Below are 25,573 nucleotides of genomic sequence, written 5' to 3'. Positions count from 1 at the left end.
CCATTCAAGCATGGGCCAACGGTAATTTGGGGAGAAAAGTTAACTATCCGTCTCCGTGGAAGGAGATCTCAAATCTCTTAAGACTATTGGGAAGGTTTTGAATCTCCAAACCACTCTGGAAGTCCCAGTTCGTTTACCACACAGAACTTCAGGCTGTAAACAAACTCAATGTGAAAAATAAACATTTATTACAAAATTAGCCTTGACATTTCGAAATGAAAGCAGGCAGGGTGTTTTCCAACTCAAGGGGACTGTGGTAAGCTGGAGAGGTGACTTCCAAGGCTGGTCACGCATGACTTCTGTTCATCACAAGTGACCGAGAGGGTGAGGAACCACTCACCTCAGACCTGACGGGACAATGAGTCACCTCTGCTTCCCTGTGGCCTTGTCTCCGCGTCCCTCCCACCCCGTCTCCCAACCAGGAGGCTGAAACACGCTTTAAAAATCTCTTTCTTACTGAACCATTTCATCATCTCTGCTTTTACTGTTTAATTAAATTTTATCTCCATCTGAAAAAGCTCTTTTTTTATTGGCCCATGACCCTTAACCGATGGTTTGGCTAGGCTTGTTTTTCCTCTTGGATTCTCGATAGAAAACTCAATTCTGTCAGGGGTTTCCAGACCAGGGAATAAAACCTGGCAAAGTGGGGCTTAGCGTCCCCCACAGAAAGAAGTTAAGCAAAATCAACCCTTGAAGACCCCCGTGTTCGCCCTCTCGCTCGTTAATAGACCGGGCGACTATGGTAGAGGGGGAAACAGAAATTTAAGGGCAAAAAGGGCTGTCCAGACGCACAAAGGAAAGCAACGTCAGGCAGGCCTACCTTCGCATCACTCACACGCGGATGGCCTGGCCACCTGGTCTCAAATTACCTTTCCTCTAAACAGCACCCCAGCCCCCAACTCCGCTCCAGTGAAGCAATGGTTACTTTACTGCTCTGGGGCAGTCTGTTCTCCTTAGATAAGTCTTTCGATGCATCTGGTTGGCAGAGGGGGGAGGAGAGGGTGGGCACTTTCTCCCCTCAGTGGACCAGACCAGCGAGAACCCCAGGGCACAGCATCGGCTTCCTCCGGGTGTGCTCCCGCAGCAGAGGGCACTCCTCCCGCCGCCAGAGGGCTCCGGAATGAGGGCCCCCAAGCTCAGAAGCTCTGCCTTGAGACGGGAGCCAGGAAGGGGTGGGACAGGGGGCCAGGACCAACCCAGGTTGTTGGGAAGCAGGGTTCCAGGCGCCTTCCTGTTTGTACAAAGGAGCCCAGGAACTTCACTTCCCCAACTTCCCGCGACGAGAGGCTTTGACAAACCAGCAACATCCGGCTACATCCAAACACACACCAACAGTCTCACCAAAGAGCAAAGACGCCCTGGACACACACCGCATTTCAGCAGAGAGCTAGGACCGAGCGCGCGAATGTGCACGCGCACGCACACACGCACACGCACGCACACACCCCACAGCAAAGAGCTAAGACCACTGCGCACATCCGCACGGCCCTGCAGACACATCTTAAAAGGGTCCATCCAGTTGTTCCAGCCAAGGGAAGGGTGATGGTCGGAGCTCCCAGCTCCAGCTTCCTTTTCTTTAGATCAGGGGTTTTAAAACCCTTCCGCTCAGTGTCCCCTGAGAGCCCCCCCCCCCCCCATGCTCTCCATAACAAAGCTCCGGTTTCTTTCTACAGACACAGATGGTGTCCGCCTGCGTTCAGGCCGGTGCAAGAGGGTCTCGGGGGGCACTTCCCGTGGGAAGACAGAAGAAAGCGGAGTGGGCTGCAGGGGCGGGAGAGACTTGGTGTTGTCACCCCGCAACCTCTTCGGTGGCTCGGTCTCCAGTCCCCACTCTGGAACAGCGGGTCCCTCCTCACCACGGGAGGAAAGGGCCGAGGGACCAAACTCCAGATCCCTACTCGCGGGGAGGGGCCGCCGCCACACAGCGGGTATCGAGTGCCCCGCCACTGTTGCCACGTTCTGGGAAGGGAAGTCAAGGGGCGTGACGCTCAGGGCTGTTCCCTGATCCCTCGTAGGGATGGGGGACGAAAGCTTTTAAATAAGTCCCGGGCCACTCGGCAATGGCGGGAAAGGAAGGGCGGGATGCAGGGGCAAAGTGTACACAACCACATCCTAACTAAGATAAACGTGGGGACCCCTGTGGGGGCTAGAAGACGCGTAAGGGACCCTGTGAAACTACAGACGCCGCGGGCCGGAGTCTGGTTGCACCGGAAGAAGGCAAGCACGGAGGACAGGAGATGAGTCGGACCAGGGTCACACCAGGAATGACGAGGTCTGCCTGAATTCCCCCTGGAGAAATAAAACGCCCAAATCAACCCTGTACACTCTTGTTTAGCTGATAAGCTCCTGAACCTGTAAACACAGGGGAGGAGCCCCTCATTCCCGCAGGGAGACCCTCCCGGTCCCAGGGGAGCACACTCACTTCACTGCGGGCAGCGGGCTGGCTGTAAATCACCTTCTTACTCGAGGTCCTGCGGACAAGCCAGAAGACGGAGACGCTCAGCAACACCCCCCCCCCCCCCCAACCCGTGCTCTCTTTAACCTCTGCTGGCCAACGTTAGAGGCTCGACTGAGAACTTTACGGAAGCACAGAGCTCTCAGTAGGGAGGGGGGGGTGGAGGGAGACCCGACAAGTGCAAGGTCACAGGGAACGGGGAGAGGCAGACACACAGATGGCCACCCAACCAGGGTGGCCTCTGCCTCCAGCCCCTCCCCCCGGGGCCCGTCTCCGCTTCAAACCACAAGCATCCTTGTTCTCGACCTCCTTTGGAGACCTCCCAGGACGGCAGGTGGCTCACTCACCCTTTCTTTGTTCCTGAAAAAGAAGAAAGGGGACCGTGAGCGTCAGCGGGATAGGGGCCGGCCGGGCGCAGAAGGCTGGGGGGAATGGCACTCAATAGGTCACTGGTGCTCACCCGGGAGAGAACCCCTGCACACGTGGGCTCACTATCAGGTCAGTACTCAGATGGCACCCAAGGACCGTGCCCTGGAATGGGGACGATACAAAGGAGAGCCGTTGAGGGCAAGTACTTACTGTCAAAGTAGCCTCGTCTATAGGCGAACCAGATGCCCAAAATCAAGAATCCAAGGAGAATGAGTGTGACAAGGACAGCTGCCACAATGCCCCCCACATTCAACTCCGCTGTGAGACACAAACGAGAGGTCAGTCCTCGGAGGGCTCACTCACGTGACTGACACCACCACCAAAGCCAGGGTGGAAAGCAGACCCCGGGCCCCACCCCAGGTCCGAGCTCAAGCCCCTGCCAGAGCCTCGCTCACCGGCTTCCATGCGCACAGCCTCTGACCTCACGGGCATCCCGTACCCATTCCGCGCCTCACAGGTGTACTCGCCCGTATCCCAGGCTGACACGGGATCGAAGACCTGAAGGGAGGAAATCGGTTAGCCTCCTGCCTACAGAAGCCAAGCACCTACTTCTGGTGTTTTGTAAGTAAGCTCTACGCCCGACGCGGGGATCGAACTCACGACCCCCGACACCAAGAGCCGCAGGCTCTACAGGAGCACCCCCCCCCCAATCCTCGTTTTTAAATTGCAGTATCGTGGACATACGCTGTTGCACTGGGGTTTCGGGTGCATGGCAGACGGATCTATGCACCTCATGACACCCTCATCCTGAGAAGCATCCGAGCCCCCCATCTTTAGTCTTCCGACCCTAACGCCAAGCCCATCTTGCTGCTTGTCTTCCCCCCCTTCCAGGGCTCTTTGGCCCTGCCCCCCCCCCCATACCCTTCCGCACCACCCCATCCCTACCAGCTCCCCTGTCTTTTTATTCAGGCTGTAGGAAGAGTTGCTGAAGGCGCGGTTGCCCTTGGGATCCGAAGGCATCGGGACCCCGTCCTTGAACCAGTAGTACTCAGAAGGGGGGGAGCCATCCTTCTCTGAGCAGGTCAGCACTGCCCGACTCCCGATGGTGGCAGAGGAGGGGATGTGGACCGTGGGCTTGGATGGAGGCACTGTGAAGGGACAGAAGGGGCCCGGCACAAGTTCAGACAGCGCCGCCTAGAGGCCAAGCGGAAGACAACCCCATAGGTCAGCTCCAGCCTCCATCCCTTACCAGGCCCTCCGCTTCCCACTGTGGGAGGGGGAGGGGCGGGGCTCGTCGCCTCTGCAGCACAGAGACTGAAGCCCCCCACCACTCCCCACTCCCCCACCCCCCCCACCCCCCAGCGCCCTGGCCATCAGTGAGCTCCAAAGCTCGGCAAAGCCCCTTGAGGACCTGGGAAGCAATGAATGCCAAACCCACACACAAAACGCGTGGGCACATACCAAGCACAGTGAGCTGGACGCTGACCTCCCCGTACGTGTTGCCGCCGTCGTCAGAGACCATGCAAGTGTACGTCCCCGTGTCTTTCCGGGTCACCGAATGGAAAGTGATGCCACTGTGCGAGAAGGTGACTCGGTCTGCATAGGAGGCTACCAGGAGAGAGGAAGGGGCGGCCGGCTGAGTGCGCTGCGGGGCCACGAGAAGCTGGGTGGTGGCAGGGCAGGCCGCATTAGAGTCCGCGGGACCTGGGCCCCAGGGTGCTCCTCTCCCCCGGGGGTCCGGCCCCGTCGACCCCTCCACAACCTAGGCCACCGGGGAGGAGGTGGGGCAACTCACCCGTGATCTTGTTTTTATAACAAACGAGGCTGGTGATGTCACCATGGGCGAACTTCCACTCCACGCGGGGGTTGGAGAAGCCCGAGTAGGAGCAGGACAACTTGGCGGCTGTGGGCAGCGCAAAAGTGAGCGGGACGAAGGAGCGGCGGCAAACAGAGGAGGAGAAGGGCCCCAAACTGCGTCGGCGGCGGCTCTGCGCTGCCCGCCCTCCAGGCCCCAGGCGCACCTGCTTCCCCCCCTCCGCCCCACCCCACTGCACAGCCGCCCACGACTCACGTTTGTCCTCAGGAACTCTGACATCGGGCTCAGAAGTATACACTGCGCCCCTGCCCAACGCCAGGGAGCCTGAGGAGGAGAGGGGTGGGCCATCAGGAGGGAGACACCAGAGCGGCCCAGCTGAAGGAGCTCCTGAGGCCCTTCCCGTGGCTTCTCCAAGGTGAAGAGACTCAGGAGATCCAGGCTCCTCCTGGGCCTCACGCCTCCTCACCAATATCGTAAATACCTTCAAATGCTTTTTGCCACCATCGCAGGCCAATACTTCCATTATCAATGGAAATAAAATATTTCTCTCAGAGGTAATGTCTTTCATTTTTTTATTTTTCCCTCTGCAACTCCCAATAATCTAATTAGATTCCTAGTAGTCCAAGAACAGCTTCCCAAATGACTTTTCATGGTTCAGAGAAAGCTTCTCAACAAATAATTAATTGCAGTCACTTGTCAGACACTCCTGGCAGGAAGCCAGCAAAGCTGGAGGCAAGGGAGGTGGGTCAGGCAGGCAAGGAGGCAGGGAGGCAGGGAGGGAGGCAGGGGGGGCAGGGGGGCAGGGAGGGACGCAAGGAGGCAGGGGAGGAGCAGTAATGAGGATAATAACAATACTCAACATTTGTAGGGCATTTTGTGCTTTTTAAAGTGTTTTCACCTACTTTACGCTGTTTGATCCTCGAAACCAGAATGACAGATCAGCAGGACAGGTGTTATTATCCCAGTTTTACATGAGGAACCAAGCCCATGAGAGAGACGTAAAGAATCGTGCCTAAGATCACGCAGCTGGGTCTGAGCTGGGGTCGGGACCAGAACTGGGCTAGATCCTCTCCTAGATCTAGACACGAGATCTCCTTGTGCGCAGTGGAGAAGGAATACAAGGGGTGGCATGTGCTGGGGGCACAGAGACGAGGCTGATTGCACGACAGGGCCGCTGGAGGGTCCAGCATTCCAAACGAAACACCAGGGCCTGGGCTCAGACAGCCGGGCTCTGCTATAAACCTGCCCTTGGACAGTCACTCCCATCCATGTTTTCCAAGTTCAAATTCACCACCTGGGCTTTCCTTATATCCCTAAGAGTCCCATCTTCCTTAGATAAATGCAAGCACATTTTTCCTTTACGTAATCACTCACATAACTGAATACGGTCTCGTGAGCTCTGAAGCGCCCTCTTCTCACCCAGAACACGAAAGGTTTGGACTAGATGTTCGCTCAAGTCCTTTAGGGTTTTTGTGGGGGGTTTGGGGACGTTAATGTCTAACGAGGACTTTTATACATACATTGATATCTATCTGACACAACATTGTGCCTTCGTCCAGGTACGTATTCTCTCTCCCACTTTACAGATGAGAAAATTAAGTGTCTAAAAAAAGTTCTGCATCTAGCCCCAAGTTTTCATAGCTATGAAACGGCAGAGCTGAGAGGAAAACACAGGTTCCCCCTACACCCCCATTCCCCTCATTATGTCAGACTTTTATAAACCATGCGGTTTCCCAGAGAGGCCGTGGCTTAATGGGGGGCAGACTATGTAATAAATGCCATTCTTTTATCTGTGAGCTATTTATACTAATATTACCTTATATGTGTGCATTTGGCATTACATTTTAATGTCCAATGTATAATCAAATATAATAACACGTAAGAAACTTAAACCAGATAGCCCTTCCTAAGTCGAAAACTGAGCCCGTGGGAGTCTCTTACTCAGCTGTGAGGGGGGAACGCGGAGAATGAAATGCTTTGATTTTCGCCCGAATCAGCTTTCTCTGCTTCAACGACGGGCACTTGTTTTGTAAGATCCTCACATTTTACAATTTGCTACCCGTGATGTGCAGTGCGATGCTCGAACGAGATCTCTCTTCAGGAATGAGGGACTGACGTGTTGTCATCCAGCCTCTGGGACTTCTGCCAAATCAAAGCCCTCAGCCTATCAGCCCTTTCGGGGACAACAGCCGGAACACTGCGGGGCCCGGGGGCATGTGGTCCACCCGGGCAGGGACAGGGGCAGCTGGCATCCAATGCCTCATCACTGAATGAGAGGAGGGAAGCCCCAGGGAACCCCAGGTCTACTGCCCCAATCCCCCCCCCCACCACCACCACCCCCAGCTCAGAACAACGCTGAAAGGCTATTCCCGCCCCGTAAAGCTCCCTGGGGAATAGGTTGAAGCTACTCTGCAGCCCGAATTCCCCCTCTGCCCAACCCTGCTTCTTTTCCCTCCCCTGCCCTTCCCGAGCTGTGGACCCCAAGAGCCCTCCGTAATAAATGTCCTGGCACGATAAAGGACATCTCAGAGTCAGCTTCCTTAGAACCCAACCTATGACACGACCCAAATCAGGAAGAGCCTCTAATTCCACTAAAAACTAGCGTTTGAAATAAAGGGCCGCCAAAAAAATGACAGCACAGGAATTTGGTGATTGTTTCCGCATCACTTGTGACGTCAGCTAAAGTTCTTTTGAGACCTCTCAGACCTCCGGATCTAAAACATTCAGGAACCACACACACACACACACACACACACACACGTCCTCCCCAGCTCCTCAGTGTCCTGACCTCCATTGGCTAGCCCAGCCTTCTCTGGTTTAAAACACGGGCTCTGCCCCTCGCCTGGGTGGCTCAGTCGGTTAAGCATCCGACTTCGGCTAAGGTAACGATCTCACAGTTCACGAGTTCGAGCCCCGTGTTGGGATCTCTGCTGTAAGCACAGAGCCCACTTTGGATCCTCTGTCCGCCCCCTCTCTTCCCCTCTCGCACTCACTCTCTTGCTCTCTCTGTGAAAAATAAGTAAACGTATAATAATAAAATAAAATAAATAATAATAATAAAATATAAATAATAAAAAAGTAATAATAAATAAATTAAATAATAAAATAAAATAATAATAAAATAAAGCATAGGGCCTGCCCCTCAATGCCATCCCACCTCCCTCGGAGGCAGGACTGCAGCTGACTGTGTGGCCTGTCAACACTCTCGCTCTATTGTGCCTGTGAATCGCCGCATGTGTCACACTCAGCCTCACCAGTGCTCCCTCCTCACCGTGGGACACCTCAGCCACCGTGGTCCACGCCTCCCCCCACCCCCTCCCACCTCGCCCCTGAATAAGCCTCTGGAACCAAGCTGCCTGGTTCAAATCCCAGCTCCGGTACCTACTAGGCTGTGTGACTGGGCAAACTACCTAAGTCGCTTTGAACCTCAGTTCACCCATCTGTAAAGTGGGGATAATAACAGTTTCTACATCAAAGGGCTGTGGTTGAGCTAAACAAGCTAATACAAATAAAGTGCTTTACAACAGGAAGCAGCAAACAACTATTATATCATTGTTATTATTATTATCATCATCATCATCATCATCATCATCTGCCCATAGGTTCTTCTCCACACACTTAATTGTTGACTTTAAAACTTTCTTCAATAAGACATATAAATAAATATAAACATTGCCTGAAAAATGCTTATGTTCCAGCCCACCAAACCACCTCTCCTCTATCATTGCAATTGTCTTGGAAAAGCTAACTCTTCTCTAGAACCTTCCCAGGTAGACCAGCAGAGAGGAGGGCTTCTCCTCACCGCACCCCATCTCCATCAGGACACCCAGGCTCTTGCCCATGGCCTTCATCTATGTTGTATTTCCCTTGCCTCCTCATCCCCCCACCCCCCAGACCTATACTTGGCTCAATGACACACACAGTAAACCAAAATAGAAGGAAAGTTCGCCCTTTCACCACGATGCTTAATTTACTACAAGTTCGCAGTAAGAAAAGCCACAAAGTCAAAGGCATCAACAGATTTTGGACACTTTTGTGTACAGAAAACCTGCACTCAATCTCGCACACCTCTCTAGAGGGACTCCTGTCCTCCCTTCCTCCGCAAACTTTTATTTATTTGTTTGTTTGTTTGTTTGTTTGTTTTAGAGAGAGGGCACAAGCGAGTGAGGGGCAGAAAGAGAGAGAGACACAGACAGACAGACAAGGGGGGCTCACCCGAGGCTCATGTTTTTTACCCAAAGCCAGGCTTGTGCTCACCCGTTGAGGGGCTCAAACTCATGGAACTTGAGATCACGACCTGAGCCAAAGTCAGATGCTTAACATGAGCCACCCGGGTGCCCTTCCTCTGCAAACTTCTTCAAAGAAGGCGTCTACACACAGTTCCCAGCCCAACACACTCAATCACCGCCTAACCTACCCGCAATATGTCTTTGGCTCTCACCTTGGAATGAAAATTGCTTTTACTAAGATCACCAGTCATTGGCTCCCCAACTCTATGACGCCCTGATTAAACGATAGAGAAGCGATTTAATAACAGCTCCTTGGGGGGTGGGGACATCATATTAAATGTATAGTTAGGCTGTACGTCGCATCCCAATTTCCAAAACATTGAAGTAGTCTTAGAATTAAGGACAGCCACAATTGGCTTTTTCAGTTCCCTTCAGGGGCCCCTGTAAGAGGCCTGGCCCGGCCGACCACTCCCTTCCTCAGAAGTCACGCCGCCCCTTGGTTTCTGCGTGCCACCCTTCTGGTCATCCCCACCACTGACGAGTTTTCTCATTCTCTCCCTTGAACCGTGCTTCCTCTGTGGATCCCTTAATATGAGTGCTCCCCAGCATTCTATCCTGGGCCTTTTCTCCTCTCCACGTTCTCTCCAGGAGATCTCGAACACCACCCCAAAACTCATCTGCACCCACACGCGGCCACCTCCAGTCCCCGCCTCCCACCTGAGCTCCTGCCCTCATCACCGGAGTCCCCACACCCCTCCCCATCTGCCGCCCGCTCCCTCCTCCTCCTCCTCCTCCTCCTCCTCCAGGTCGGTGGTGGTGTCACGGTGTGTTCCCATGTATTCCATCCGTCATTGTCAGTCAAACTGGAAGCCTTCCAGCAGCCACCACGTCTCCCCTCCTCAAGCAGCAAGCATTGGCATCGTCCCCTCCCAAATCTCCCTCAAACTTTGACCGTCACTTCTTAGCACCATCAGTGTCTGACGAACCACAACTCGTCTCTCAAGCACACTTGGGTGTCTCTGCCTCATTTAATCTTAACCCACTCAGATCCACCCTCCATCCCAGGGCCGGAGGAAGGGCTAGTATTTACTGAGCACTTACTCTGTGCCAGGCAGTGCTGCAAGCATATTGCATGGTCTGTCTCTTCATCCCTGCCACCTTGGGAGTGGGGCGACACTGTTTATTACCATCACCTCTATTTTCTACACGGGGAAACTGAGGCCCCGAGCAGCAAACTGCTGGTGCTGATTCCAATCCAGGCAATTCCTGGGGCTGTGCTCTGCTCCAATCCACCACACAGCCTTCCTAAAAATGCCAATCTGACACTTGCCTCAAGCTTTCAAGGATTCCACATTGCCTCTCAGATAAAATTCAACGTGTTGGGGGCACCTGGGTGGCTCGGCCAGTTAGGCACCTGACTCTTGATTTCAGCTCAGGTCAAGATCTCATGGTTCATAGGATCGAGCCCACGTTGGGATCTGCACTGAGAGCACAGACCCTGCTTGGGATTCTCTCTCCTTCCCCCCCTACACCCCTCACCTTCAAAATAAATAAACAGTAAAAACAAAACAAAACAACAACAACAAAAAAAAACCCACCAAATTCTTCATCAAGGCAGAGGCCCAGCAGTACCAGACCCTCTGAAAGGCTGTCTACTCTTGGCGTGTTTCCCCTCTAGCAGTACAGAGGACTTAAAATTCCCAGCAAAGAGCCATTTCACAACGTCTGCTTTGCTCCTGCCGTTCCAGCTTTGCAGAACACCCTTTCCCCTCTTTCTCCCTCTGGTCAGCTATTCATCCACGTTATTTTCCAGGAAATGACCTACCAACCCCCGATCCTACCAGAGCCAGCTTCAGACCTCTTCCGGAGGCTTGAACTACCCCATGCAACACACGGGTGAAGTACTTCCCATGTTATAATGACGTCATCTGTGCACAGAAGTCTCCCCTAGCAGACAGTAAACCCCCCAGGGAACAGGGACCACGTGTTATTTATTATTCTGAGTACTCGGCGCTCAGCAGAAGGCCTGATACAAGTTGACATTGAACAACACGGAGCCTTAAACGAATTAGGTCATAGCAGACCATTCACCATAACATCTACTGTTAAGGTTTATCTACAAAGATAACCCCAGTTTTCACACTGGCAGATGGGGCACGCCCAAATGAGGAAAAAACAAATTTGATCCAAAGCTCAATCTTTTTAAAAGTTTAAGAAACTATTCTACCTCCGGGGGGGGGGGGGGGGGGGGGAATGACTATTCCATCAATCTTTTTGTAAAAACTTAGTTTCAGAACATAAAAATTAAGTGGTTTTTTTTTTTTAAGTTTATTTTTGAGGGAGAGAGAGAGAGAGAGAGAGAGAGAAAGAGAGAGAGTGAATCCAGAACAGGCTCCACACTGTCAGCGTGGAGTTTGGTGTGGGCCTCAAACTCATGAACCGTGAGATTATGACCTGAGCCAAAACCAGGAATGGGACCCTTAACCTACTAAACCACCCAGGCACCCTAAGAATTGTGGGGTTTTTTAAAGATTTAAAAAAAAATTTTTTTTACGTTTATTTTATTATTGAGAGACAGAGTGAGACAGAGCATGAGCATGGGAGGGGCAGAGAGAGGAGGAGACACAGAATCTGAAGCAGGTGCCAGGCTCTGAGCTGTCAGCACAGAGCCCGAAGCAGAGCTCGAACCCATCAACTGTGAGACCATGACCTGAGCTGAAGTCAGACGCCCAACCGACTGAGCCACCCAGGCGCCCCAAGATCTTTTTTTTTTTTTTTTAATTGTTTTTTAACATTCATTTATTTCTGAGAGACAGAGAGAACGTGAGCAAGGGAGGGGCAGAGAGAGAGGGAGACACAGAATCCGAAGCAGGCTCCAGGCTCTGAGCTGTCAGCACAGAACCCAGTGTGCGGCTCGAACTCTCGAACTGTGTGATCACAACCTGAGTCGAAGTCGGACACTTAACCGACTGAGCCACCCAGGCACCCCAAGATTTTTTTTATTTTTAAGTAATCTCTACACCCAACATGGGGTTTGAATTCACAGCCCCAAGCAAGAGTCACACACTCCACTGACTGAGCAGCCAGGCGCCCCCCAAATTAAGTGTTTTTAAATTTGCTTCATAGTTTTGTTTTTTTTTTTTTTTAATTTTTTTTTCAACGTTTTTAATTTATTTTTGGGACAGAGAGAGACAGAGCATGAACGGGGGAGGGGCAGAGACAGAGGGAGACACAGAAGCGGAAACAGGCTCCAGGCTCTGAGCCATCAGCCCAGAGCCTGACGCGGGGCTCGAACTCACGGACCGCGAGATCGTGACCTGGCTGAAGTCGGACGCTTAACCGACTGCGCCACCCAGGCGCCCCTGCTTCATAGTTTTGTAATACAATCAGAGTACTCTGCACATGAGCAATTTCCAAGTGGCATTTTGCAACAGGGACTAATTTTGTTTTAAGTTTATTAATTTTTTTTGAGAGAGAGAGTACACATGGGGGAGGGGAAGAGAAAGGGAGAAAGAGAATCTCGAGTAGGTTCTGCATCGTCAGTGCAGAGCCCCACGCGGCGCTTGAACCCATGAACTCATGAACGGTGAGATCATGACCTGAGCCGACTGAGCCACCCAGGCGCCCCGAGGGACTCGTTTCTCCGCGTGGGTCGCAGTGCTTACAGACTGCTTTCCTGCATCCAGGGAGGTGTGCAGAGACAAAAGAGGAAGTTGCAGGAGGTTTTCTGATGCAAGGTCTAAACCAGCAGCATGAAGTGGGGGAAGGATGTGAATCCATTGAAAACATCCCCACTGGGGGCGCCTGGGTGGCTCAGTCGGTTGAGCGTCCGACCTCGGCTCAGGTCATGATCTCACGGTCTGTGAGTTCGAGTCCCGCTTCGGGCTCTGTGCTGACAGCTCGGAGCCTGGGGCCTGCTTCGGATTCTGTGTCTCCCTCTCTCTCTGCCCCTCCCCTGCTCACGCTCTCTGTTTCTCAAAAATAAATAAATGTAAAAAAAAAAAAATTTTTTTAATAAAAATAAACAACAACAACAAAAATCCCCACTGTCTTCATGACCACAACAGGGAACTCCAAGCAGGTTCAAGTCAGCTGGGGAAGAGGCCTTGGCCAGGTAGGGCATTGCTCTCACTGCAAAGGTATCTTCAACACGGTTTACGGTTGTTATGGACCAAATGGTGTTCCCTCAGCTCCTATGTGAAAGCCTGAATCCCTGGTACCTCAAAATGTGACCGTATCAGGGCGCCTGGGCGTCTCAGTCGGTCAAGCCACCAGCTATTGGTTTCAGCTCAGGTCATGATCTCAGTTTTTGGGTTCTGAGTTCGAGCCCTGCATCGGGCTCTGTGCTACAAAGTGAAGCCTGCTTGGAATTGTCTCTGCCCCTCCCCTGTTCATGCTCACTCACATGCTTGCACTCAGGCTCTCTCTCTCTCAAAATAAAGAAACTTAAAAAAAAATGTAACTGTATCTGAAGACAAGGCCTGTCACAAGACAATTACATTAAAATAAGGCCCGTATGACACGCCCCTAATCCAGTGTGACTGGTGTCCTTTATACAAAGAGACACCAAGGTGCTCATACAGAGGACAACCAGGGACAGAGTGGCTGCCCGCAAGCCAAAGAGAGAGCCTCCAGAGGAAACCAACCCTAACACCGCAGTGGTCTTGAACTTCAAGCCTCTAGAACTGTAAGAAAATCAGTCACTGTTGTTTAAGCCCCCACCCTCACTCTCCCCATCCGTCTGTCATACGTTGTGACCATGGCCCAGGCAGATGAATAGAAAGGTCTCAGCTGGACATCAGCAGTGAACATTCTGGCTGAATCCCCTGTAACTACAGCCTTGACTTAGATAATTACGATGACATTTCCACACAATGGAAACCATCAACAGAATGAAAAGGCCGCCTACTGAATGGGAGAAAATATCTGTAAATCACTTATCTAATAAGGGATTAATATACAAGAAAACTGAGAACATACAAAGAACTCACAACTCACTAGTAAAACAACAACAAGAACAAAACACAATCCAATTAAAAACTGGGCAGAGGATCCATATAGATGTTTTTCCAAAGAAGACATCCAGATGGCCAGCAGGTACTTGAAAAGATGTTCAACATCACTAATCATCAGGGAAATGCAAATCAAAACCAAAATGAAATCTCACCACGCGTTATTATCAGAGACAAGAAGTAACAAGCACCGGCAAGGATAGAGGAAAGAGAACCCTTGTGCATGCTGCTGGGAATGTAAACTGCTGTAGCCACTATGAAAAATAGTGTGGGCGTTCCTTGAGAAATTAAAAATAGAAATACCGTATGATCCAGCAATTCCACTACTGGGTGTCTATCTGAAGAAAAGAAAACCACTGCTTACGAAAGATCTATGCACCCCATGTTCATTGCAGTATTATTTACAACAGCCAAGATATGAAAACAACCTAGGTGTCCATCGATGAATGGATAAAGGATATGTGGTCCACACATGTAACAGTTTATTATTCAGCCGTAAAGAAGAATGAAACCTTGCCATTTGTGTTAACATGGGTAGACCTTGAGGCCATTATGCTACATGAAATAAGTCAGACATGGAAAGACAAATACCATAGGACCTCACTTATATGTGGGATCTAAATTAAAAACAAAACTGGGGCGCCTGGGTGGCTCAGTTGGTTAAGCCTCCGACTTCGGCTGAGGTCGTGACGTCGTGATCTCGCAGTCCATGAGTTCGAGCCCTGCGTCGGGCTCTGTGCTGACAGCTCAGAGCCTGGAGCCTGTTTCAGATTCTTTGTCTCCCTCTCTCTGACCCTCCCCCATTCATGCTCTGTCTCCCTCTGTCTCAAAAATAAATAAAGGTTAAATTAAAAACAAAACTAAGCTTGCAGATACAGAGAACAGATTGGTGGTTCCCAGAGGTGGGGGATGGGCGGTGGCAAAATGGTTGATGGGGGTCGAAGGTTACAAACTTTCAGTTATAAAGTAAGTAAGTCATGGAGACGTAATGTACGGCATAGTGACTACAGTTAATAACGCTATATTGCAGGGCGCCCGGGTGGCTCAGTCAGTTGAGCACCCAACTTCGGCTCAGGTCACGATCTCACGGTTCATGGGTTTGAGCCCCACATCGGGCTCTGTGCTGACAGCTCAGAGCCTGGGGTCTGCTTCCAATTCTGTGTCTCCCTCTCTCTATGCCCCGCCCTGTTGTGCTCGGTCTCTCTCTCTCTCTCTCTCTCGAAAGTAAATAAACGTCAAAAAAATTTTTTTTTTTTTTTTTTTTTTTTTATTTATTTTTGGGACAGAGAGAGACAGAGCATGAACGGGGGAGGGGCAGAGAGAGAGGGAGACACAGAATCGGAAACAGGCTCCAGGCTCCGAGCCATCAGCCCAGAGCCTGACGCGGGGCTCGAACTCACGGACCGCGAGATCGTGACCTGGCTGAAGTCGGACGCTTAACCGACTGCGCCACCCAGGCGCCCCAAAAAAATTTTTTTTTAAATAACACTGTATTATATCTCTGAAAGTTGCTAAGAGAGTAGATCTTAAAAAAGTTCCCATCACAAGAGAAAACAATTCTGTAACTGTGTATGGGGATGAATGTTAACTAGATTTACTGTGGTGATTATTTTACCATCTATAGAAATATGGAATCATTATGATGTGTATCTGAAACTAATATAATGCTATGTCAACAAGAAAAATAAATAAATAATTAAAAGGAAAGAATCAACAGAACTCCTGAAAACCTTTTTATAAGACTTGTCCTATACTTTCAATTACAGTTGACCTTTGAATGACACAAGTTTGAACTTCACGGGTCTAGTTATACACAAAAATTTTTTAATACAGTACAGTATTGTAAATGTATCGTCTCATGATCTTAACATTTTTTTCTCTAGCTTAATTTATTGTAAGAACACACTATATAATACATATAACAAAATACATGTTCATCAGCTATTTATGTTATCAGTAAGGTTTTCAGTCAGTAGTAGGTTACTAGTTTTTCGGGAGTCAAAGAGTTATGCACAGGTTTTCTTTCTTTCTTTTTTTAAAATGTATATCTATTTTTAGGAGAGAGAGAGAGAGAGAGAGAGAGAGAGAGGAGACAGAGAGTGAGCAGGAGAGGGGCAGGAGATAGATAGAGACACAGAATCCGAAGCAGGCTCCAGGCTCTGAGCTGTCAGCACAGAGCTCGATACACGGGGCTCAAACCCATGAACCTCGAGATCACGACCTGAGCCGAAGTCAGCTGCTCAACTGACTGAGCCACCCAGGCTCCCCTGCACAGATTTTCAACTCCATGGGGTTGAGACCCCAAAACCCATGCGTCGTTCAAGGGTCAACTGTAATCATATCTAAATCCTAGACACACATTACTGACCATGACCAAATGAATAACATAGGAGCAAGAATAAAATGATAATAGCAGTTAGCGTTTCTCGAATACTCACCACATGGCAGGACTCTTCTGAGCCCTTTACAGGATTAATTCATTTGATCCTTGCCATGATGCCATGACATAAACATTACTGTTGCTCTCATCTTCCAGAAGAGTTCATCGGGGCACGGAAATTAAGTAATTCGCTCAAGTACAAAGCTAATAGGTGGCAGAGTAGGATTCTAACCCTGGGAATCTGGCTCCAGTATGCTACATTATCAAAAACTATGTTAAGAAATACATATTGCCATCTCAAAGGTCAAAGTAGATCAGAAGTATGTCCAAAATGTACAAGCAATGTGTAGAATATGACCCTATATTTATAAATAATAAAAACAATCTGAGGGGCGCCTGGGTGGCGCCGTCGGTGAAGCGGCCGACTTCGGCTCAGGTCACGATCTCGCGGTCCGTGAGTTCGAGCCCCGCGTTGGGCTCTGGGCCGACGGCTCGGAGCCTGGAGCCTGTTTCCGATTCTGTGTCTCCCTCTCTCTCTGCCCCTCCCCCGTTCATGCTCTGTCTCTCTCTGTCCCAAAAATAAATAAAAAACGTGGAAAAAAATTAAAAAAAAAAAAAAAAAAACAATCTGAGTATATGCATAACAAAATCTCTAAGAATAGATTCCAAGCACTAGACAGTGCATATTACCTGAGACCGCAGGCAGCTTTTCTTCTCTATGTTCTATATTTGTGTCATCAGCAAGCACGGGATTAAGTGTTTTAATTTAGAGAAAAACGCGGGGGAAAGGGGATGAAAAAGGGGGAAAAGAAAATCAGATCACAAGGAGAGAAGAAGAAACAAAGCCAAAAAGGAGAGGCAAAAACGTTGATGAAACAAAACTTTAATTTTTTTTAACGTTTATTTATTTTTGAGAGAGAGGGAGACAGAGCGTGAGCCGAGAAGGGGCAGAGAGAGGGGGAGACACAGAATCCGAAGCAGGCTCCGGGCTCGGAGCTGTCCGCACAGAGCCCGACGCGGGGCTCAAACCGATAAACCGTGAGATCATGACCTGGGCCGAAGTCTGGCGCTTAACCGGCTGAGCCACCCAGGCGCCCCTGATTAAACAAAACTTTAAAGGTGAAATGAGGTAACAGATGAGAAAGAAATATGAGAGTACTATACCATCGGGATCCTGTACAGTGCAGGTGAGTCTGATAAATTTCAAGGAGAGAAAAAGGGCAGGAGGTAAGGAGAGCAAAGGCGACTTGGAGACACTGTAGTTGACAATGGGGAAGTAGACAGGCGGTAGGAGTGGCTCAAGGGGGTGGGAGCGGCGACTTGGAGACACTGTAGTTGACAATGGGGAAGTAGACAGGCGGTAGGAGTGGCTCAAGGGGGTGGGAGCGGGGAAGAGAAGTGAACCGGGTAAAGAGAAGGGGAGACAGATAGTGATGCAGCCATTAATACTTAAATCAATCCCTACATGTTTTCATATGCTTCAGAAGAGAGTCGGTGGCGTAGAAATCTGTAAGACTGAGGATACAATTCTTGTTTTTTTTTTTTTTTTTAATTTTTATTTTTGGGACAGAGAGAGACAGAGCATGAACGGGGGAGGGGCAGAGAGAGAGGGAGACGCAGAATCGGAAGCAGGCTCCAGGCTCCGAGCCATCAGCCCAGAGCCCGACGCGGGGCTCGAACTCACGGACCGCGAGATCGTGACCTGGCTGAAGTCGGACGCTTAACCGACTGCGCCACCCAGGCGCCCCTGAGGATACAATTCTTGAAAACCACTATGTATCTGAATAATAAAACAACCGTGGCAAGTTATTATTTTCCAGAAGCAGACGCACGGATCTATCTCATCCCACCTGGTTTTCTTACATTGTGACTGAAGTAGATTCTACGTTTCCTCCTCTTGAATCCGGGCACTGTCTTGTCACTGCTTCGACCAATGGAGTGTAATGGGAGAAATGACACAGTGAGCCCTCCCGTGAAGGTGGGTGCCATATGCATTGTCTCCTTAGATTCTAATTGCAAAAACCCCATGAGACACAAGGTCTATTGTCACCATCCCATGTTCCAGATGAGAACAGAGCTTAGAACGGCTGCTCCAAATCACACAGCTATAAGCAGCAAAGTAGAAAGGGAATCTTGTTGTTGTTTGTTGTTTTTTTTTTTAAGTAATCTCTACACCCAACATGGGGCTCAAAGTCACAACCTGGAGATCAAGAGTCGGATGCTCTACCAACAGAGCCAGCCAGGTGCTCCATGGTGGGAAGGGCATCTTAACCCAAGTCTGCCTAATTCCGAGGCTCTAAAACCATGATACTACCGGGGCTCAGTCAGTTAGTTGGCTCAGGTCATGATCTCATGGTACCTGGGTTTGAGCCCTGCATTGGGCTCTGCTCTTACAGCACAGAGCACGCTTCAGATCCTCTGTCTCCCTCTCTCTCTGCCCCTTCCCCACTCACTGTCTCTCTCAAAAATAAACATTAAAAAATAATAATAGTAAAGGGGCACCTGGGTGGTTCAGTCAGTTAAGCATCCAACTTCAGCTCAAGTCATGATCTCACAGTTCATAAGTTTGAGCCTCGCATTGGGCATCGTGCTGACAGCTCGGAGCCTGGAGCCTGCTTCGGACTGTGTCTCCTCTCTCTGCCCCTCCCTTGCTCGTGCTCTGTCTCTCTCAAAACTAAATAATCATTAAAACTCAAAATAATAATCATAATCATAGTCATAATAATAAACTATGATGCTACAGAGCATCTCCGTCAGACAAGCAAGAAAAGTCTACTCATCCTTCAAGATCCTTTTCAAATGCCCCTTGCCCCACTATGACTTTTCCCAGTCAAAATTAATCTTCCCCAACTTCTAGGAATGTAGCCTAAGAAAACACTCAAGAGTTAAGCTTAAAGATGGAACAATTTCATGTTATTTAGCACAGCAAAGAAAAAGAAAACCTCAAAGTCCAACAAAAGGCGAACAGTTCATTATGATACAGCCATACAGTAGAATACGATAGAATGGATTTTGTTTAAAGCATATTTTGCTTAAATACACACAGATACTACATTATTCATAAAGGAAAGACTACAATTAAACACCAACAGTAAGTATTTATCTCTTGCTAATAGGCCTACGTGTGATTTTTTTTCCATATTCCTGTTTTCCCATTTTTCTACACTGAGCACATATTGTGTCTCTCTCTTCTTTTTTAAGAAGTATATATGTACATTTTTTTAATGTTTATGTATTTTTGAGAGAGAAAGAGAGGCAGAGAGAGGGGGAGACACAGAATCTGAAGAGGCTCCAGGCTCAGAGCTGTCTGCACAGAGCCCGATGTGCGGACTCATGAACTGTGAGATCATGACCTGAGCCGAAGTCGGACGCTCAACCAAGCCACCCAGGCACCCCTATTGTTTCTTAATAAAAATTTATTGTTTTGAAAAATTGATCTCTTCCCTTTTATGCTCCCCATTTTGTACTTTGAGTGCAGCCGCTGGCACCCCCTTGTCAGTCTATGTCTGTAGTTCCTGGAGGAGAGAATCTGTAGGTCCCCAGCTCCTAGCACGGTGCCTTGCCAGCGAAGATGCTCCATGACCCCTAACTGAAGCACGCTGTGAGGACAAGGTGGTCACAGAGGGCGGAGGCTTCCAGCTAACAGAAGCCAGCAAGCATCCCTGTACATGTAGACCAAATCCACCACAGAAAAGCTACTTGCTTCTACTACTTTATTTTTTTCTTTTTTTAATCTTTAGTTATTTTTGAGAGAGAGAGAGACAGAGTGTGAGCAGGGGAGGAGCAGAGAGAGGGGGAGACACAGAATCCGAAGCCGGCTCCGGGCTCTGAGCTGTCAGCACAGAGCCCGACGCAGGGCTCGAACTCACGGACCGCGAGATGGTGACCTGACGACCTGAGCCGAAGTCAGACGCTCAGCCGACTGAGCCACCCAGGCAGGCGCCCCTCCTTCTACTACTTTATTAAGAAAACTTTGAGGGCGCCTGGGTGGTTCGGTCGGTTAAGCATCTGACTCTTGATTTCGGCTCAGGTCATGATCTCAGGGTCAGAGAGATCAGGCCCTGCCTCGGGCTCTGTGCTGCTGGTGGCAGAGGCTGCTCGGGATTTTTTCTCCCTCTTTGCCTCTCCCCACCCTCTCAAAATAAATAAATAAACTTAAAAAGAAAGAAAGAAAGAAAACTTTGTTTCCTCTACGCATCCTGTCCATTAGAATGTTCCTTAAGTTGCTTTTCTGCCATGAGTTTGTTTGAATTCCTTTTTTTTTTTTTTTTTTTTTTTTTTTTAATAAAAGGAAGAAAAAGGAGGGAAACCAGCCAGCCAGTCTCTCTGGTCTTCTCTAAGAATTCCTCCGATCTTCACCTCCAGGCATATGAGGTCCACGGGAGCTGGAGAATGAGGGGGAGCCCTCACCTCCAAAAGGTTACTCCCGGGTTTCCTGATGTGAGCCAATTGTTTCCAATACCCCCAGCCCTCCTAAGAACTTTTTTCTTTTAATTTTTTTAATGTTTACTTATTTTTGAGAGAGAGAGAGACAGAGGGTGCACAAGTGAGGGAGGGGGAGACACAGAACCCGAAGCAGGCTCCGGGCTCCGAGCCGTCAGCCCAGAGCCCGACGCGGGGCTCGAACTCACGGACCGCGAGATCATCACCTGAGCCGAAGTCGGACGCTCAACCGACGGAGGCCCCCAGGCGCCCCATCGCCTCAGAACTTCTAGATAGCAGGTGTGGTCTCTGCTTTGTCCCTACTCTGTAGCACAGGGCTGGAACACAGTAGACACCAATGTTCACCAGATTAACAAATGAACTTGACAAAGCAATATACCATCAGGACCTGGCCCTAGGGCTTCCACCCCCGGTTTGCCCTTTCCTCCCCACCAGCCACCCTGTAGAGACGGAACTCGCTCCTGGGGGTTAGGGCAGGACGGATAAGGAATGCAGGGGCAAGAGGAAGGCTCTGTGAGCCCGACAGGCTGGGCTAAGTCTAAACAGCCCTTCTTGGCTGCGCTTAGAGTGACGTCAGTGGCTGGCCCGGTGGGCCCTCAGGAGGGCAGAAGGTGGGGCGGGCAGCGTGGGACAGGAGAGCTCTCACTGGAAGGCTCCCTCCCGACCTCGCTCGGCAGCATTCCCAGTTCTACCTGCTGGGCTCCTCCCCTCCCCCACCCATCTCCCCATTACAAGGCTGTGCCCGCCCACCCAGGGCTGCTCGCTCCAGGGGCCTGGCATCACACTTCCCGGTCGGGCCAGCTGCTTCCTCCTGTCCTATCCCCACACTGCAAAACAAATACCACAGCCGGACTTTAGACAGAAACCCTGCTTATCAGGGAGTCCCAGACAGATGAACTCTTGAGTTTTCAATGCCTGGCAAAGCCCAGCGTGCTTCCACTCACGCGGCTTCCCCCACCCAGCCCCCTCACAACGCCGCACCCTCGTCCACAATGACATCTGACGGGCCGTCATCCACATCTTTTCTGGACCGCGGCAAAGGAAGCTCGTCTGAGTCGGGAGGCCCCCAAGGTCTCCTCTCCTCGATGCTAACAGAGGCGAAAAACCAGGCCCACCATTTCCAGCTTTTAAACCTATCTCTGAGCAAGGGTGCCAGTGTCCACAGAACAGGTGGTCCTCGACCCGGTGGACTTGGGGGGGTGGGGAGGGTGGGTCCTAATGACCAACCAAGGCCACGGCACCCAAAAGGAAAAGATCTCCAGGGTATCCCAAAGCGAATGAAACAAGGGGCCTGATGTAGGAGAAAATCTGTAGTGTGCCTCATTTGGTGCAAGAAAGGGCAGAAACAAATACATATTTATATGTAATTGTGCCTGTGTAACAAAACACTGGAGGGGCGCCTGGGTGGCTCAGTCGGTTGGGTGTCCGACTTCAGCTCAGGTCACGATCTCACACTCCGTGAGTTCCAGCCCCGCGTCAGGCTCCGGGCTGATGGCTCAGAGCCTGGAGCCTGCTTCTGATTCTGTGTCTCCCTCTCTCTCTCTGCCCCTCCCCCGTTCATGCTCTGTCTCTCTCTGTATCAAAAAATAAATAAACGTTAAAAATTTAAAAAAAAAAATTAAAAAAAAAAAAAACACTGGAAAGAGACATAAGAATCAGGTGGGGGGGTGGGGCATGGACTGAACCTTCTACATCCTTCTGATTCTCAAACAATGTATTAACCTGTTCCTTTTCGTTGCAGGAGCTCTACCCCAAACCAAAACCAGGCCGGAGATCCCTGGCAAACCAGTGAAAGAAACCAGACAGAAACATGGTGAAGTGAAAGTGTCCTGGGGCCCGGAGGTGAAGACTGAGGCAGAGACACTGGAATCCCAGCCCCGCTCATTTCCTAGTTCCTAGTTCCTGCTGCCATCAGCCACTAGGCTTCAGGTTTCCAGGGAACAATTCTTTCCTGGGAGTAGCAACTGGCAGGCAGAGGGAGGGGAAAGGAGAAGTGACTCATCGACGTGGAGTTTGAGGTAAAGCTAGCAAAGCTCAACAGTAAAGCTGGAGGGGCTTGGGCGGGAACCGTCCCTGGAGAACACCAGCGCTCACAGGCGGACCCAGACACAGGGGGCCAGCAGCCCCTCCCTCCGGGAACGGCTCAGTGGGGACACCACCCTCAAGGAGGGGTGAGGAGGAAGGACCAGCGTTCCAGCCCAGGTTCCCCTTTCTTCCCCGTGGTGACACCAAAAGTCATCCTCGTCACACAGGACCCTGCTAAGCAGAAATGCCTCTCCCTCCCTGCTTGGGAGATAGCTGGAAACTTCTAAGTGCAGGTTCCCCAGGGAGAGGGAGACCGTGTTCTCCATCACTGGTTGGCTTTTCCCCAGGCCCAGTTCCCTCAGTGTTTGGGCTCCAATCCCTGGCCAACAGCCCGGGCCTTCCTCTCCACTGAGCTCCCCAGGCTGGGGCTGGACCTTTGCTTGACTTGGATAATATCCTGCCCTTTTTCTTCTTCCTCTCTGATGGGCAGCAGCCCTGATGGAAGAGAGAGCATGTGGGCACCCACATATGATGCAGACATCCCAGGGTCACAGGACAGACCAGACACCCGAAAAACAGCCTTTAATGGAGTGCCTGGGTGGCTCAGCGGGTTAAGCATCCGACTTTGGCTCAGGTCATGATCTTGCAGTTTGTGGGTTTGAGCTCCAGGTCAGGCTCTGTGCTGACAGGTCAGAGCCTGGAGCCTGCTTGGGATTCTGTGTCTCCCTCTCTCTCTGCTCCTCCCCTGCTCACGCTCTATCTCTCTCTGTCCCTCAAAAATAAATGTAAAAAAAAAAAATTTTTAATGTGACATGGTCGGTTCCCCCATCCCCTGGACATGTTACTTCCCAGGACCCACAGTCCTGTCAACCTGATGCAACATCACATCAGGTTCCCTGCGAACCACCTGAATCCCTGAAGGGACTGGAGGACGTCCCCCAGCTCAGGACGGTGCTACCACAATTCTTTCAGTGCCAGTATGAGATTATTGGGGGATGTCACGACGCACAACAGTAGGAAGAGAGAAAAGGGAAGACGAAGAGGAAGAAGAATGTGGCTCCAGCAAGCTTGTGAACCCGACATACTCTGTCACAAATAGAGTCACCACTGAGAAACTTCTGGGTCTGGGGAAGGGAGCACTGGCGCAGCATGAGGCCGAGTACCAGTAGGAGCCCCACACGGAACCGGCATGGGTGTCACAAGCAGTTCTACGGCCCAGGCAGAAATGAAAAAGCTGGAGAGTAGGAAAAGACTGGAAAGTGAGGCAAAAAGGAAAATGGAGGCATAGAATGAAGAAGACAAGTGAGAGAAGACTCTAGTGGGAACTGGAAAGGTAAGACGGTGGACCCGGGAGCGTGATCCCAGGCTGATGTTTGAGGTCGCGGTTCCCGTGCCACAGGGTGCTTGAGACGCGGACCCGGGAGTGGGAAAAGGAAAGGGACTCAGGAGATTTTGGTGCCATTCCCAGGTCCTTTCATCCATATGGAAAAGTCATTTCCCCTCTCTGGACCTGTTTCCTTGTCTGTACAATAGGGCGAGGGTTAGACTTGCCTCTGGTCCAGTGCACCCCAAGGGCTTTTATGTTTTTGTGATGAGGGACAAAGAAATTGTCCATCCATCCGTCCAAGGGCAGGGAACCTATTTCCACGCTTCGCAACTGGGCAAAGTGAACCGCCGTATAACCACCGATGCTGATTTTTGTTTTTAATTGTTCGTTCCCTTCACACTTCCTAAAGCTGCGTTCTTCAAGGGACCAACGAAGATCCCCCCACAGATCGCATACCCGCACCACGACCCACAGAGGCACAGACCCTCAAGACCCTGGCGGATCACGTCCAGCTGCTGACACGGGTCGCCTGAACTAAGGCCCAAAGCATCCACGCAGCCCGGCCCATAGGCCCAAACCTATCTCTGGACGGAGGCAAGCCCCAGCAAGTGAGTCTCATTGTTCCACAGGAAAGGGAGTTTACAAAGGAAACAAAAACTCTCAGAGGCGGCCAGGGGGAGGGCAGAGCCCTGGCTCTGGGAAGCCTCCAGCCAACCGACAGGCAGGTCTTTCCCCTGGGAATAGTCCCTCGGTCAACAACAGCCACCAAGGGCTCTCAAGGTAGCTACTCCAGAAAGGAACTTGAAGTGCTGTGTGCTGAGAAAGTTCAGATTTCGAATTGATTTCTTCTTCGGACTTTGCACCCAGACACTTCTCCCGGTGGTTTCCCACCCCACCTCACCTCCAGTCGGTCTGCCCTGCCGACCCTTCAGGAGCAGACCACCCAGGGGCCAAAGGAGTCAGGGGTGCGGGGCTCGGGGCTTCTCCCGGGTTGGGCGCGGGTGTCGGGTGCGCGTTGCGGGGCAGGATGGCCCGCCCCGGCGCGGGCGGAGGGGTGCGCCTGGGCAGAGGCGTGCAGGACCCTCGCCGGCAAGCGAGGCTGTGAACAGCGGGGCCACCCCCTCCCGGTGGGTGCCGGGGCAGGGGGTGGGGGAGGGGAGCCGGCCACCCGCCGGGGGGGGGGAAGGGGGGAGGGGAAACAGGGAAGGGCCAGGCGTGGAAAGGCAACTCGCTGGGCGAGGCTGGCGGGTTTCTCAACGCCTCTCCTGCCGCGGGCGAGGGGCGTGGGGAGCGCCTCCCTCCAACCTCTGACCCGACCCACCGATTCCCCCCGAAACTCCGGGAACTTACTCAGGACGACCGACGTGAAGACGAGCAACTGTCTCCTCCCGGCTCTCGCCTCGGTCCCCATGGCGATCGGGACTCCGACGCGACGCGGCCGCTGCAGCCCCGGAGAGAGTCAGAGATTCCCCCGCAGCCGCCCGCGGACTAAAACTCCAGCCGCCAGGTCGAGCCCC

The 25,573-nt window shown here is 51.1% G+C and overlaps 2 protein-coding genes across 3 annotated transcripts in view; both read right to left on the bottom strand.

Moving 5' to 3' along the window:
• TSTD1 (thiosulfate sulfurtransferase like domain containing 1) overlaps positions 1-25,573 on the bottom strand; it is a 50,563-nt gene that overhangs the window by 5,626 nt on the left and 19,364 nt on the right. The window lies entirely within an intron of this gene.
• Positions 166-25,565, bottom strand: F11R (F11 receptor). Of its 2 annotated transcripts, XM_058701492.1 has the most exons (10): positions 25,407-25,565; positions 4,896-4,964; positions 4,620-4,727; positions 4,286-4,432; positions 3,770-3,972; positions 3,280-3,382; positions 3,035-3,142; positions 2,803-2,815; positions 2,423-2,471; positions 166-2,289 (listed from the first exon to the last, which is right to left on the bottom strand). In XM_058701492.1, the coding sequence occupies exons 1-10, from the start codon at positions 25,465-25,467 to the stop codon at positions 2,254-2,256; spliced, it is 897 nt and encodes a 298-aa protein (XP_058557475.1). In that variant the 5' UTR covers positions 25,468-25,565; the 3' UTR covers positions 166-2,253. The 2 variants fall into 2 exon arrangements, with proteins under 2 accessions (XP_058557475.1, XP_058557476.1); XM_058701493.1 differs by lacking the exons at positions 166-2,289; positions 2,423-2,471; positions 2,803-2,815; positions 3,035-3,142 and adding an exon at positions 2,915-2,986.

Source organism: Neofelis nebulosa, chromosome 15 (assembly GCF_028018385.1).
Source record: "Neofelis nebulosa isolate mNeoNeb1 chromosome 15, mNeoNeb1.pri, whole genome shotgun sequence".
In the NCBI taxonomy this organism is placed as follows: Eukaryota; Metazoa; Chordata; class Mammalia; order Carnivora; family Felidae; genus Neofelis; species Neofelis nebulosa.
This window is presented reverse-complemented; position numbering and strand designations above follow the sequence as displayed.